The sequence below is a fragment of the Pituophis catenifer genome, unplaced genomic scaffold (assembly GCF_029215685.1).
Source record: "Pituophis catenifer annectens isolate HBS135680 unplaced genomic scaffold, rPitCat1.0.hap2 SCAF_6, whole genome shotgun sequence".
NCBI lineage: Eukaryota > Metazoa > Chordata > Lepidosauria > Squamata > Colubridae > Pituophis > Pituophis catenifer.
Window position 1 is genome coordinate 57634754 of NW_027256886.1, and position 16322 is coordinate 57651075.

Below are 16322 nucleotides of genomic sequence, written 5' to 3' on the forward strand. Positions count from 1 at the left end.
TATCCATTGTTTTGTTTTGTTTTTTCAGTTGGGTCTTCTGTTGACCTTGTTCTTCTCTGCTGGCATTGTTTGCATTTGTGCTTTTAATATCTCTTCTTAAGAAGTCCAATCCATTTTTAGCATCTTTTCCTATTAGCTTCTCCTGTTCCAGGCTCCCATTGACCGAATTTATTAACCTTATTTTTGTAAGCTCAACATATATATTTGAATATGCACACTTTCATTTTAAATCTAAAACTCCAGCATTATGCAACACTTAACACTATATTGTATTGATTAGTATCAAGTCAATGTTAGCTGATTCTTTTGTGATTTCCATTCACATGTAAAGTAGGAAGTAATCAGCAAGCCAAATAGGGAATTTCTTGTAAGGACCATGTGTTGCAGAGACATATGTTACCTCAAGTCTCCTTTCACTGTAGCTTCATGCCTCATTGAATAATGTGCAATTTGATTTTTGAAGGTGTGATCCACAACTTCTATTTGGATGGAAGATAATATTAGACATCAACAATAACATTGCATTTTTTGTTTTTTTCCTTGTTATATCACAAATGCTTCCTATATTTGGGATTCTGAGAGCATGTTAACAGGTGGTACAACTTTTCTTCCTTTCTGTTGCATCTGTTGCTTCCTCAATTAATTAAATTGCATCCTTTAATTACCCTATTCTAGTCATGGAAATCATTCTTCCAGATTACCATTATACCTAATAAATCATATTTGTCTTTGATACTAACTGCCCATCTTGTTTATTTCCCATACTCTGTACATTAGCATATAAATAGTAAAAGTCATGAAATTTATGAACCATGATTTTTCTTTGAGTGGTTGAAGAGGTTCCATTTCAGAGCATAACTATCTAAGCATAGAAACAAGTCAATTATTTTTCAAAGTTTTTTAATTTAAACTGCAACAACAAATGAACAGTTTATTTCAATCAAAAAGAATGCTGGTAAAATTGCCTGCAGCATCAAATCAAATCAAGTTTTTACTGATTTCAACTTATGAAGTAGTGGTAGATAAACTAATAAAGACAAATATGTAACTTTGGATCATTTTCCTCAATGAATGTGAACTTTTCTGACTCATTTCTTCAATTGAACTCTCTTTATTTAGTTTTAGGACTTCTGTGGAAAACAAATCACATTTTAGGACATTGTTGCTGTTATTGTTAGTCGCGAAGTCGTGTCCAACCCATTGTGACCACATGGGCAACATTCCACCAGGCTTTCCTGTCCTCTACCATCCATTTAAGCTGCTTCAGTGACTCCATCCAGCCACCTCATTCTCTGTTGTCCTCTCCTTCTTTTGCCCTCAATCATTCCCAGCATTAGGCTCTTCTCCAGTGAGTCCTTCCTTCTCATTAGGTGGCCAAAGTATTTGAGTTTCATTTTCAGGATCTGGCCTTCTAAAGAGCAGTCAGGGTTGATTTCCTTTAGGACTGACTGGTTTGATCGTCTTACAGTCCAAGGGACTCGCAGGACATATTTATGCAGAAAGATTGAAAATTCAAACAGCTTCATACTGTACCTAACACAATCAAAGCAAAGTTCTTTTTTATCACATTTGTATTTTCCCAGACCTCAAAAATACTTTCTTAAATGGCTCAGCATTCTCCTCCTCTTCCGAGTTAAACCATTACAAGATAACCTAGGGACTATAGTCAAGCAGGGTAATGAAAATCCTCTGTCTTTCATTCTGCTTTTAAATAGAGTTGAAATCCATTTTTTTCTACAGACTTTTGGATTCTTGCCAAAAAGACATCAGTTGGTGCCCATAGGGGCTTAGTTCCTGAAATATAAGGGTTTCTTTAATATGGTACGTGTCTGCAATAAGTTACTGAAGCTTACCAGGGTGAAGGTCTCAAACTTTCTTTCCCAGAACCTCTGTAATATTTTACACCTTGGCAAAGTATTGTACTTCAAGCTGCTTTATATGTGTAAAGAGCACTGCAAACGCATATTGCATAATTTTATTTTTCTCCCTGTGGTAATAGTGGCATATTGATTAATGCATTTCTTTTCCCTGATTTCTTCAAAGCTTTGTACATTTTTCCATTGCTGAAGAATGAGACATAGCAATAGCTTATAAACAAATCACATATATGTAGTTTACTCTAGAATCTAGATGCTTATAATAAATGGGAAGGGAAGGGAAAAGGAAAAAGGAAAGGACTCACTGTGAGTTTCCCATAAGGAAATGCAATGGGAAGGCTGACAGGAAGTCAGAAGTTTCTATTTCTATTCTCACTTTGTCACCCCATGGTCATTCTCTTTCTCTGTCTAGGTAAGGAAATATCTCTGACAGGTCATGGGTTGTCTAGTAACACTTATTGTTAAGGAAGCAAACATCTTTTGTGATTAGGAGCCTCAAAAAGGCTGCTGCCATGGTCACATCTCAGTAGTCCCTGTCATATTCCAAAGTAGAGTTATAAGAACCATTAAAGCCATCTAGACAGGCTAGAAGAGTCTCCTCTCTGAATGCACTTAAAGCATGTTGTTGCATTTAGATTAGAACAAGCAGTATGAATTTCAATTTTTGCTCGGGGTGTTAATTTTGATTTTGCTCTGCAATTATTGTATAGAAAAATTCATTTCAGTGTTAATTTGCCTTTGAATGTGTTTTTGCTGAGAGTCATTGAAAAAATGGCATTAAATAAACAAAGTATTTCAAACAGTTACAAATGCTTCATGGGTAACCATCTTTAATTATATTATTGCTTCAGTTTCAAACAGAATTTGTCATATACACTTTGAATGTATGAATACTTTTGGAATACATTTGTTGCAGATTTTATTTTATTTATTTTAAAAAATAATTCTGTTAATTTTTGGACATCTTTTTAAAGTTATAGTCTAGAAAAAAGCTGGTTACTGATGTCAGCCTTCCCAGGTAAATCAAATGGGAAGACAATGAGTGAGCTAAATCTCCTTTATTGTAAGGCTATGCTACCAGAATCTTGCAAGTCTGAAAGTACAAACTTCCCACCACCACTTTTAACCATCTGATCAATTAGGGCAGGTTGTTCCTAAATTTCTTTCTCTGACAAGTCCTTGGAGGCACCGCCCTCTCTTGCTTGATTGCAGCATCACTTTCCTTTGTCTCCCCAGGTCATCCTTGGGAGTTTCTGTCAGAAAATGTAATAAAATGTGTTAGTCCATGAAACATATAGTAGAGGCTGAACATGTTTACTTGAGGCTTCTATCTGTCAATATTTTTCATACGCGAGCCATTGTAAATAGCTTCTGCCATACGAATAGCTTCATACTGTAGTTCAATCAATAGTACAACTATTGAATTTAAATCCTAACAGCTTCATTCATTTAAGGATCTTTAGAATACTTGACTTTGAGTTTCATGTCATAGCATGAGGGTTTACAAAAATTACATGACTAATAGGTGCATCTAAAATTTTTATCTGAATACTATGGGATGAGGTAATATCTGTGTGCTGTGGCTCATGGTAGAGAACTTTGGACTAGAAGCTCATGCTGGACCAAGAAATGGAAACACTCACAAAGAGTTTCCTTGCCCACCAATGGCTTGTGTGGAAATTCCAACCTTTTTCTAGCAAAAATTATCTAAGACCACTTGTTGAATCACTGGAGTTTGCTCACTATGGACTATCCTGAAGGACGATTAGGAAGGTAGAACTTATAAAAATAAGTATGTTCTTTCTGGCCAGTCAACACTGATATAGCAAATGAATAGTAACATAGGGGCTTCACTGGTTGCCAGTTGACTTACATGTCCAATTCAAACACTGTCCATGACACAATTCCCTATTATCTTTGCATGTGTCTGATCTCAGTAGAATCTTCCCACCCACCCCTTACTTTCTGTGGAGTGGGTAGGCTTATGAACCCTCCTCCTTTGCGGTGGGTGCTGAGAAGCAAGCCTTCTTAGTAACAACCTCTTTGTTCTGGAATAGTTTCCCCCCTCCCCTCCACTATCCTAGATTAGAATAACCCCTTAGAATGGCCATGGTGTAGTGAACAGTTGTGTTTAAATAATGAAACATTACTCATTTTTTATTGCAGAATGTTATTGGATGGTATAGATTTAGAAGGAATACTCAGCAACAAATGTCATATAGAGAACACATCATCCATAAACAGCTGACACAGATTCTTGGAGTACCTGATCTTGTCTTCCTTCTCTTCAGTTTCATCTCCACCGCAAATAATTCTACACATGCTTTAGAATATGTCCTTTTTAGACCAAATCGAAGGTAAATGATTTTTATGATACAGGGGAGGGATCTAAATGAACTGTATTTTTAATAAAATAATAATTAAACACAGGACAAAGTGAATTATATCAGATACCCATTTTAACCCTAGAGTTGAGTTTTCAAAAAGTCTTTTTCGTTTCTGCATACTCAGGTAAAATGCAAGTTGTTTTTTTCTTCTGTCGTACTCATTTAGGCTTCGCAAAGTGGTTCCATTTTAACTTTAGTAATCAAATACATCTTTCTATGCCATAGTCTTATTTTTTAATCCAACCCATAGATTACTTTCATGTCATGAAAGTAAATTTGGTTCTCTATAGCGCTTTATTATAAATATAGTTACAACTTGCAATATTAAATCAATAAAATAATTAACTAAAATTTTAGCTGAAAAACTGAGAGAGCCATTTTAATCAATGGAATTGATTTATGAGTTTCTGTTCCTTATTTTTAAGGACTATTGGAATAGTTTCTTCTAGCCTATTTCTCTAATTGAGACAAAAGAAAGAAATTATTCTTTTTTTTAACTAGCAGGTATAATTTAGATATTGACCAAAAAGTAAGCCATATTTTTGCATTTCTGTAGTATTACAAAAAGCATGAATGTACAGTTAATGGAAGATTAATAGTTGTCAACTATCTAGGCAATTGTTAAATTGATAGTCACTCCAGATTCAATTTAAACATTGTAGCTAATTATAGATACAGTTAATAATATTCTTTATTCCCTAAAACTAAAAATAATAATTTCTGGTTAAACATGATTGCTTAAAATCTCAGGAATTTTTGTAATGTTTATTAATTATCTGATCTTTTTTTATGTAGGTATAATCAAAGAGTGTCACTTACTATCCCTAACCTGGGCAACACAAGCCAGCAAGAATATAAGGTCTCTTCAGTGCCAAATACTTCTCAAAACTATACCAAAGTTATTAAAGAACATGGGTAAGCAATGTTTCCAAACATATTCATTGCCAATTTGGCATATTAAGAAATAAACATAAATTACAATACGTATGCACTTTTCTTGATTATCTGCTTTTGTTATATCATTGCTAGTTTCTAGCAATGTAGGAAAGTACTGATCAAAGTTAGCTTAAGAAACATAGGCACATGCCAGGGTATCCTGCACATAGAATATACAGGTGAAACTCAAAAAATTAGAATATCGTGCAAAAGTTCACTTATTTCAGTAATGCAACTTAAAAGGTGAAACTAATATATGAGATAGACTCATTACATGCAAAGTGAGATAGTTCAAGCCTTGATTTGTCATACTTTTGATGATTATGGCTTACAGCTCATGAAAACCCCAAATTCACAATCTCAGAAAATTAGAATATTACATGAAATCAATAAAACAGGGATTGTACATAGAACAGTATCGGACCTCTGAAAAGTATAAGCATGCATATGTACTCAGTACTTGGTTTGGGCCCCTTTTGCATCAATTACTGCCTCAATGCGACGTGGCATGGATGCTATCAGCCTGTGGCACTGCTGAGGTGTTATGGAAGACCAGGATGCTTCAATAGCGGCCTTCAGCTCTTCTGCATTGTTCGGTCTCATGTCTCTTATCTTTCTCTTGGCAATGCCCCATAGATTCTCTATGGGGTTCAGGTCAAGTGAGTTTGCTGGCCAATCAAGCACAGTAATCCCAAGGTCATTGAACCAGGTTTAGGTAGTTTTGGCAGTGTGGGCAGGTGCCAAGTTCTGCTGGAAAATGAAGTCAGCATCCCCATAAAGCTTGTCTGCGGAAGGAAGCATAAAGTGCTCCAAAATCTCCTGGTAGACGGTTGCGTTGACCCTGGACTTAATGAAGCACAGTGGACCAACATCAGCAGATGACATGGCTCCCCAAATCAACACAGACTGTGGAAATTTCACACTGGACTTCAAGCATCTTGCAGTGTGTGCCTCTCCATTCTTCCTCCAGACTCTGGGTCCTTGGTTTCCAAATGAGATGCAAAAGTTGCTCTCATCAGAAAAGAGGACTTTGGACTACTAAGCAACAAACCAGTTCTTTTTTTCTTTAGCCCAGGTAAGATGCTTCTGACGTTGTTTGTTGTTCAGGAGTGGCTTGTCAAGAGGAATACAACATTTGAAGCCCATGTCCAGGATCCGTCTGTGTGTGGTGGCTCTTGATGCACTGACTCCAGCCTCTGTCCACTCCTTGTGAAAGTCCCCAACACTTTTAAATGGCCTTTTTCTGACAATCCTCTCTAGGCTGCGGTCATCCCTGCTGCTTGAGCACCTTTTTCTTCCACTTTTCCCTTCCACATAACTTTAATGTGCTTTGATACAGCACTTTGGGAACATCCAACTTCTTTTGCAATTACCTTTTGAGGTTTTCCCTCCTTATGGAGGGTGTCAATGATGGTTTTCTGCACAACTGTCAGCTCAGCAGTCTTTCCCATGATTGTGATTCCTACTGAACCAGACTGAGAGACCATTTAAAGGCTCAGGAACCTTTTGCAGGTGTTATGGTTTAATTAGCTGATTAGAGTGGGACACTTTGAGCCTAGAATATTGAATCTTTTCACAATATTCTAATTTTCTGAGATTGTGAATTTGGGGTTTTCATGAGCTGTAAGCCATAATCATCAAAAGTATGACAAATCAAGGCTTGAAATATCTCGCTTTGCATGTAATGAGTCTATCTCATATATTAGTTTCACCTTTTAAGTTGCATTACTGAAATAAGTGAACTTTTGCACGATATTCTAATTTTTCGAGTTTCACCTGTACATGCAGGTAACTGCAGCATATAGACTTATGTCATCTTTTATAGTTGTATTTTTTTTCTCAGTACAGTAAATTAATGGGAATAAGGAGAAATGAAGAATGTACTTCTTTAATGTGTAACTTAGATTTCTCTAAGGTATATTTCTTCGACACTATCACAATCAAAGCAGGCTGAGCAAAAACAATTGGATTTGCAAACAGCTGTACCAGTTCATGCATTGGTACTCTGTGTATCACTATGTAAGAAATATAAATTGACTTTAAGGGTAACAGAGAATGAGTAAGATAGGATTATGATTTATTTCTAATACATTATGTTTTGTATTTTAGTACTGATTTTTTTGATAAAGATGGAGTGATGAAGGACATCAGGGCTATATATCAGGTTTATAATGCACTTCAGGAAAAAGTACAGGTAACTCCTTTTATTTTAAAATTTGGCAATCTTGACTTTTTATGCTATGATAACATACAGAAAACTATTTGGTACAGGAAGTCCTCGACTTACCACCGCAATTGAGCCCAAAGTTTCTGTTGCTAAGTGAAGCATTTGTTAAGTGAGTTTTGTCCCATTTTATGACCTTTCTTGCCACAGTTGTTAAGTGAATCACTGCAGTTGCTAAGTTAGTAACATGGTTGTTAAGTGAATCTGGTTTCCCCATTGACTTTGCTTGTCAGAAAGTCGCAGAAGGTGATCACATGTCCCCGGGACAACACAACCATCATAAATATAAGTCAGTTGCCAAGCATTTGAATTTTGATCACGTGACCATGGGGATGTGGCAACAGTCGTAAGCGAAAATCAGTCAGAAGACACTTTTTTAGTGCGGTGGTAACTTCAGACAGTTACTAAATGAACTGCTATAAATCGAGGACTACCTGTATTTAAAATACATTATAGCTATACTGTTAATATTTGCAAATTATGCTTTAGGTGTCTTAAAGAACGAAAACTATTGTTAGAATAGGTAGCAATATAAAGAAACTAAAGCTAAAACAGCCTGTTTTAAGATTAAAAGTGCATTGAGCTCAATAAAGCTCAATAAAGTCAAATAAAAATAATGTGCATTAGATCTCTTAGTGATACTTGCATGAGCAAAATGCACAATATAACTGCATTCAAGGGTAGGAATTTGTTTGGATTAGCTGGCAAGATTGGACTCATGTATAAATACATAACAGCACTTTCTGTTAAATATTTCATAAAGGATCTTAAGTGGATGATAGTACAATTTTGGCAAACAAATCAATCACATTTTCAGCGCATAGCTCTCTTTATTTTAGTAGCTTTAAATCCCGTTTCTTTGTCTTCCCTTGAATTGGATTCCAGTTATTTCAAAATCAGTTATTACATCCATAAGTAGCCACCTAAATATATGTTAAAAATATGAGGGGTGGCATTATGAATGGAATGTTATCCATCTATGCATAAGGAGGTTGTCTCATTCGCCATTGAGTCATGGCCACTTTGTGCCATGAAATGCATTTCAGAAATAATTTAAAATAAGAGATAGCTGATGAAGTATAGCTTAATAAAATACCTTTGCAGAACCTCCAAATCAAGAGGTCTGAACTTTGTATCATGGCGCTTTTTATCATTAATCTTACAATAGACATTTAACCAGAATTACCAGACAGATGGGTTGATACTAGACAGTTTGTGGTAATTGGTATCCATATAGTTTCTTCTGCATCAAGGGTGGGCAGGGTCAGTCGAATAACCTTGTTGTCTTTCTCCTAGGCAGTATGCATAGATGTAGAGAAAAGCGAGCGAACTGTTGAATCTTTCCAAGTGGAGGTGAATAAGCTAAAAAGGCAAATCTCACAAAGGAAAAATGAAAAAGAGCAGGAAATAAGTAAGACTCTCATGTAATTTAAAAAAAAACTCTCTTAGAAAATTGATGTTGCAGTCAGCTACGTTAAGTTTTATCGCTCCTGTTATTTAGTGGAGGTAAAATAAGTGAGTTGCTGTTTCAGTTTATATCTCCCTGTTCTGCCAATGGAATACTCGTTTTAATGATAATACCATAAGCTACTTTGGGAAATTTTAAGTGATTGGTGCCCTTCCTAATGCAAATATTAGGCATGCTACATACACTTCATGCAGAGGGATACCGATAGATAGATAGATAGATAGATAGATAGATAGATAGATAGATAGATAGACAGACAGACAGACAGACAGACAGACAGACAGACAGACGATTGTACATCTGAGCATTTATATTTACTTACGTGGTTTTTAGTTAGATCTTCCTCTCTTACATTAAGTGTCACATTACATTACATTGTGTGTCCAATCACACTTGGCCAATAAAGTTCTATTCTATTATTCTATTCTATTTTACCATGGCTGGAACTTTGATTTTTATAGGCTTTCCCTATTGTAACTGCCTTCATTTTTGAAACAATGAAAGGAACAGATACTTTATTTGTGTAATAAGTAAATTCAATTTTATATGTCATTTCTACTAGAGAAGGAGCGCAGTAAGTTCAGATGTAGCTCCAGTCCAGTGCCAATATTTTAGCTGGCGTAATTATGCTAATTGAATAAACAATGAAGAAATAGTGAAGAGGCCTAGGATTAAATTATACAAGTTTAACATATTCACTGAAAAGACCAAAGAGTTTCAGATGGAATATATAAATAATGGATACAGATTATAATCTTTTAACTGAAAGATGTATTCTTTATTTACAGTTGTAAATAAACTGTCTCCTAAAAATATGTTAGCTTAGGGTTGCAGTTAGGTGAGTAAAGAAGAAACAGAGTAGGTATGGAATGAAGAATGAAGACCTATAGAGATCAGCATGTGTGTTGAGAGAGAGAGGGAGAGAGAGAGAGAGAGATTTTCAAATTTGGGTTATGACATATTGCATTATACATTTTCTGTTCACCTCAGTACTGTTACCCAATTGTCTCCTGAAATACCATAAGCACACCATTGCCATAGATGTTACTCTTAAGCAATATATTTCCATATACTTACTGAACATTTATCAGATGGGCAATTAAATAAAGCCCCTGAGTATCAGAAGAATAACATATTCCTTCTGCTAGTGCTTGCATCAGACATGACTCAGTTCTGGAAAGTAAATGTAACAGTCATAGAATTTTCCACATAAATGTAAGCTTTGGCACTTGTAGCAAATAATCTATATCTGGATTTGCCTTGGATCTTTAGTTAAAAGGGTCTTTGGTTCCCTGAGAGATTCCTCACCTGTGCTGGTATCATTCCTATTAAAATGAACAGATGAAAAAAATGAACAAGCAAATAGGAAGCACTAGAGGTGGAAGAAGATGTAGTGCTTCATATGCAGCTTGAAACTAAAAGGTTCACTAAATGGCAAGGCAATGATAATCCTCTGCATTTTGCCATAAGGGCAGTAATGTTTCTTCATTAATTCCGTACAAGAACTCTTAATACAGAAGATAGTATAATTGAGGGATGATTTTTTTAAAAATAGAGAAAACTGTTTTATCATACTACAGAGTAAGGAGCTGTCAATACATAATTATGTTGCAGAGATACTGTGAATGTGCACATTGTAGTACTATACTGCAGTCATGTAGAAGGAAACAAGTAAAAAATGCTGGATTGTCTCCAGATTACCCACAAGCATGAATTCATTCATGAGAGTCCTTACTGAAGGAATTGGGAAAGGAGACTATGTTTTTTTCCATTTCCCTTTCTGCCTGAAAAACCGTTCCAGAGATTTGCGGAAACCTCTAACAATAGTATGAGGGACATGATGAAAGCTACCTTCATTCAGTGCAGATTCTGCTGAATCTCAATCCTTCCTTTGAATGAAAGAGAAATCTGGGTCTAGCTTGAAGTGCTTTTAGGATTCAAAAGTTGCAATATCTCCACAAGAGAAGCTGACAAATATATATATATATATATATATATATATATATATATATATATATATATTTTAAAAGATGGTAGTGTAGAAAATTCTTAAATCCCTATGCATACATTTACGAATGTTACACATACTATAAGAATGCAAAGTTTCAGAAAGTCTTGCTAGTATATACATTGTATATTATTTCTTAAAAACAAAGGTTTTTCTTTAAGTATGGCTGAATGTTGAGATTAAAAAATGCTTTGGTATGTGATTAGTTTGGTATATGATTTATCTAATTTTTCTCTTCCTCCTTCGTCTCAGAGTATAGTGATCTGAGAAACATAAGACTGGAGCACACAGTGCATTTGCCAAGGAGATGCCATCATAAACCAAATGCTTGCTTAGAAATGGTAGTTTTCCTTCCAAGAGTTAGAGATTTATGACACATGGAAGGTTGCCAAAGTAGACATACTGATATCCACAACATCTCCTAGTAACATGAAAGAAGGATGCCGAGGTGCACATAGTAGTAATCTAATATTGTACCACAAACGAAACTGAAAAAAATGACATGAGTATGCAATTTCTGGTGACATTTGGATGACAAATGAATTGTGATCCAGCTACCTGTTAAGTTAAAAAAATAGAAAAAGTTGTATAGATATTAATTCAGATAGTTTTTGCAACAGTGAATATAAAGAACAAAGAAATGTGAAACCTCAATCTAATGTTCTAATGATTCTGGTCCCATTGCAATTTAAGCATCCAATTTGGCTTTTATTTCAATTAACAAATAGTGAACTGTTCAGTCTATGACAATGTGTTTTGATCATGCATAATTCCACGCATTAATATCCAACCTCCCCCCACCTCCTTTTTTTTTTTTTTTTTAGATGTCAGACTTTCTCGGGCTAAAATCTCAATAGCTAAACAGTCTGAGATCTATTCTTAGATGCATTGTTGGTTAAGTCAGTCTACAGCAACTCTGAGTTGCAGCTTTGATTCTGTTAAATTACTTGAAATTAAACCACCTGAAGAAAATTTTGTTTATTCTTGCAGCAGCCTAGTCCTCTGTCATAATTGTGATAGATAGACAGACAGACAGACAGACAGACAGACTCTATGTATGTATCGTGACCCATTGTAAAAGTTACGTTCCTGCCTATCCTTCGAAAACCCTAAGAATCTATACTTAAGCTAGATAACAAAATAAAGACAGTATATAAATGTTAATCATGCTAATAATAACAAAGTAATGTATAAGAAAATAGATTTCTATTTCTATTTGATATTTGTTTATAAACCTTTCCCTTAAATCCTTGGCTTACCAATTGAATACAAACTACATATGACATTCCTTTCCCATTGATGTGTAGAAACCTCTCAGCAAACAGGTTAGAAGATGCCTAAACTAATTGTCTTTATCTAACTGGTTGGTATTACAACCTTTACTTTTCCACTTTTCTAGGATTACAACAGACTCTCTTAAACAGGCAAATGTCAAATGACACCTTGGAGCCTATGTTTATCCCACAAATAACACATCCTGGATTCATTGTGGAAAGTAATCTTGAAGAATCTGATGCTTCTGATCCTCCTCCTCCTTATGCTGACTTCAGTGTGATTAATCATGACAGTGCTGTACGTCCTGGGGTTCTAGAAAGCAGTGTTTTTATGCCTCGGCCTCAAGCAGTGGGCTCTTCTAGTTATGCTTCCACAAACACAGGATTGAAGTATTCAGGCAGTGGAACGTCCATGCAGCCTTGTTCCCACACCACCACCACAGATGAGAATGTTAATGAATCAGAAGACAGTGACTATGAGAATTCCCTTGACCCTACAGAGTCTTCTGACAGTGAATACGCACAAACAAGAGATTCTCGATCCTTAGCACATGTGGATGGAGATTCCAGGAACACTCAGATCTCTCAGATTTAATATAGAGCTTAACATAGGACTATCTTTCCTAATTGTTACAGAAATATTTTGGAATTTAACTTTGAGGAAAAGAGCTACAAAAGAGGATTATTGTGCACAACAGATATAAAAAGACTTTGAATTTAGATGGCTTACTCACTTTGATACAGTTTTACAAGTTTTGTAATGGAACCATGAAGATAATCAACCTGTACTGATGACGAGATTCAGGATGTACTGGTAAATAGCAAAGTGAAATTTGAAACAGTTGTAACTTTTGTTGCCATACCTTCCAAAAGAAAAAAAAAAAAGAAAGAAAAGGGATTTCTCAACTAAACATGGTCTCTAATGATCTTAAATCAAACCTTACCTCGTGTACTATCATGCCTTGAATTTTAGAGAGGTTGTTTCTAAAGGACTTAAATCAGCAGGCTTTTTAATGATGAAGCCAAATAAATCATTGCCAGGAAAACAAACAAACAAACCTTTATTTCCAAGAAGCCGGATTGGAACAAATGTGAATTATCCTCTCTGCATGCTCTTTCAATAGAGATGGGGTTTGTTTCAATCTTTTTCTACAGGCCTAATGTAAATCACTTGACATTATGGTTGCCTTTTTATGTAGAAAAGCGATTACCAGTAAATCATCTGTGAATGTCCTAAGCATACTACTTTGACGTTGGTGGATTTAATGTGACTTTGCCACACTATCCTTATTGTCTCAGTTTTGTTCATAACACATGAAAGCACATAGTGGAAGTGGTCAGTTATGTCAGAGTTTTGTATTAGAAAACTATAAATGCTGAACATTTAATGAAGATGATAAGCTCTTGCAACTTACTTGCAAAAATGCCCACACTTGCGCTTAACTTGAAAATTTCCTCTTAAATTTAAATTGTGTTTCTTATTGGGAAGCGGGAGACTCTGCTTTTGGAAGCACGAAAAAGATTCTGCTCAAAATATATTTGGATGCACTTATTTCTTTACTATATGTTTGCAGGGCTGGTGGAGGTTTGGGGGTATTTTTTTACCCCCATGATAAAAAAAAAACAGTGCAATTTAAGCATCCAATTTGGCTTTTATTTCAATTACCAAATAGTGAACTGTTCAGTCTATGACAATGTGTTTTGATCATGCATAATTTCACTCATTAATATCCAACCTCCTCCCTCCTTTTTTTTTTTTTAAGATGTCAGACTTCCTTGGGCTAAAATCTCAATAGCTAAACAGTCTGAGATCTATTTATTATTAGTCTTCTATGTCTCTAATGAATAAAAAAAAATAGCATTTAAATGATTTATCTCCTTGAATATTTGGGACTGTAAAACATTTCTATTCCACTACTTAATATATTCTTTGGCCTTAACATGATGCATTTTTTTTTTCATTGCTGTAGTCTGTTCTAATTAACAAATATTTGGATTTTATTAACTTTGGGTATACAAGCTACTATAGTGCAGTTTGTTCAATAAGTGCTGTTGCCATCTCATCAGTTCATTTGATAAATTTTTAATCTTGCTCAGAAACTTTTAAATGTACATCTTTGACAAAGGTAAATGTGACAATAAAATCTTATTTAATCCTTTATCTTTTAATATTTATCAGCAGGGTTCCATTATAGTAAAATCATTATCTGCAAATAAAAAGTTACGCTATTTTATTTTCACATGAAACAAATTTTTGAAAACAACTGCATTTTGGTACCTACCTTAGTAGGCGTTAAAGAGAAACATGCACACGATCGTAGTATACACGCAATAATGCCAGTGTTTAAATGTTCATTTATTCATGTCAAACTACTAAAAAATTTTTTGCAGCCAATGCAATTTTTACTTCCGTACTAGTCCCAAACAATTTTTGTGAACACTTTCATTTACTATACATGCTATTAAAAGAGCTGTTGGATCATGGCATCATCTATTAAAATTTTAGGCATTTTTGCAAAGTCAAAAAACTAAATTTTTGTAAACTGACTTTTAAATCATCAAGGAGACACTTTACTGCAGGGGTCTTCAACCTTGGCAACTTTAAGCCTGGTAGACTTCAACTCCCAGAATTCCTCAGCCAGCAAAGCTGGTTGGAGATCCCTGCTATAGTAGGTAAATATTGGAGCTGAACACACGTATTGAAGTTCAGTTATATTTCTTCAATCAGTCGGGCTGAAGCTGAAGAAGGCCCTGTGATTTTTCCTTGAGCCGAGACCGATTCCATCTATAAGTAGTCCTTGACTTGCTAGCACAATTGAGCCCAAAATTTCCATTGCTAAGCAAGGCAGTTGCTAAGTGAATTTTGCTGCATTTTATGACCTTTTTGCCATGGTTGTTGAGCAAATCGCTGCAGTTGTTAAGTGAGCCATGCAGTTGCTAAATGAATTTGGCTTTCCCCGTTGACTTTGTCTGTCAGAAGCCGACTGGGTTAGAAATGGTGATCATTAGGTGATCTAGGACAGGGCAACTGTCATAAATACATGCCAGTTGCCAAATATCCAAATTTTGATCATGTCACAGGGGATGCCGCAGTGGTCGTAAGTATGAAAAATGATCATAAGTGACATTTTTAGTGCCACTGTAACTTCAGATGGTCACTAAATTAATAGTTATAAGTGGAGGACTGCCTGTATTCTGTCTGTTAAATATTAACATCTGGCCAAGAATGTCACTTCCAGAATTTTCACTAAATATTTGAACCAAATACTCATAGTTCATAAAAGCGCTTGAAAATAGTTTATATCTAATGCAGAAGTGCCGATGTTTAGCTGCCTACACGTTGCAGGTAGAGGTAGAAATTAAATGAGCCTTTCTCACAGTAGGTGGGAATTTTGGGAATTATAAATGGAACAAAGTACACAATGTAAAAGAAGGTTGCCATAATTGAATCCCAAATATAAGAACATTGGCAAATCAGCAAATCATTGGCTTTTGGGTAACAATTCAACAGGAAAATATTAAGCCTTTCTGATGGGGAAAAAATATCCCAAATTCAAGCTGGAGACTTACTCTGAAAACATAAGTAATACATATAAGAGCACTATAAACACAATAATACAGCATGAAACAAAACCTCTTGTAAAACTTTCGCAATTGAGGCTGGAAATCAAAAAATCGGAACTATATGTGCTCCGGAAAAGCTTTGTGTATAGCCCTTCCAAAAGCTTATCAAATTATACTAATTAACTACACAGGGAGTAATGTAAATCAAATTTAGTTTTTTGTCATTCACAACTTGCTTACTGGAATGCAATGCCCAGCCCAAACATGATAGAAATAAAGCTGAGCTCCAATGAGCCCTGGACTTTTCTTTCAGATGTTGCTAGTGAAAGAGATCCATCTAGGCTCTGAATCTGTCCATTTAACTCTACTCTCAATGTAGTGCATCTTTCTGACTCTGAAGCAGGGGAAGGCAAGTGCTGCTATGTTACCAGTGTACTCCCAGTATCTCCATTAATCCACAGGGTCTCTGGCTCACTCAATACTAAAAAAGTTCCTTTAGCAAGCTATAAGCAACTGGTGGGTCAAAAAACACCAAACTCTGGGACCATATTTACATAAGGCATGGCATTGACCCCCACAGGGCT

At 35.4% G+C, this 16322-nt stretch overlaps 1 protein-coding gene across 2 annotated transcripts in view; it reads left to right on the top strand.

Moving 5' to 3' along the window:
- ABRAXAS2 (abraxas 2, BRISC complex subunit) overlaps positions 1-14333 on the top strand; it is a 28772-nt gene extending 14439 nt beyond the window's left edge. For both annotated transcript variants that reach the window (XM_070945543.1, XM_070945544.1), the window contains 5 exons: positions 4044-4234; positions 5060-5179; positions 7310-7394; positions 8721-8835; positions 12300-14333. In XM_070945543.1, coding sequence (XP_070801644.1) covers positions 4044-4234; positions 5060-5179; positions 7310-7394; positions 8721-8835; positions 12300-12769 — 981 coding nt within the window. In that variant the 3' untranslated portion in view covers positions 12770-14333. The remainder of the gene's footprint in view (positions 1-4043; positions 4235-5059; positions 5180-7309; positions 7395-8720; positions 8836-12299) is intronic.
- Positions 14334-16322: the final 1989 nt, after the last annotated feature.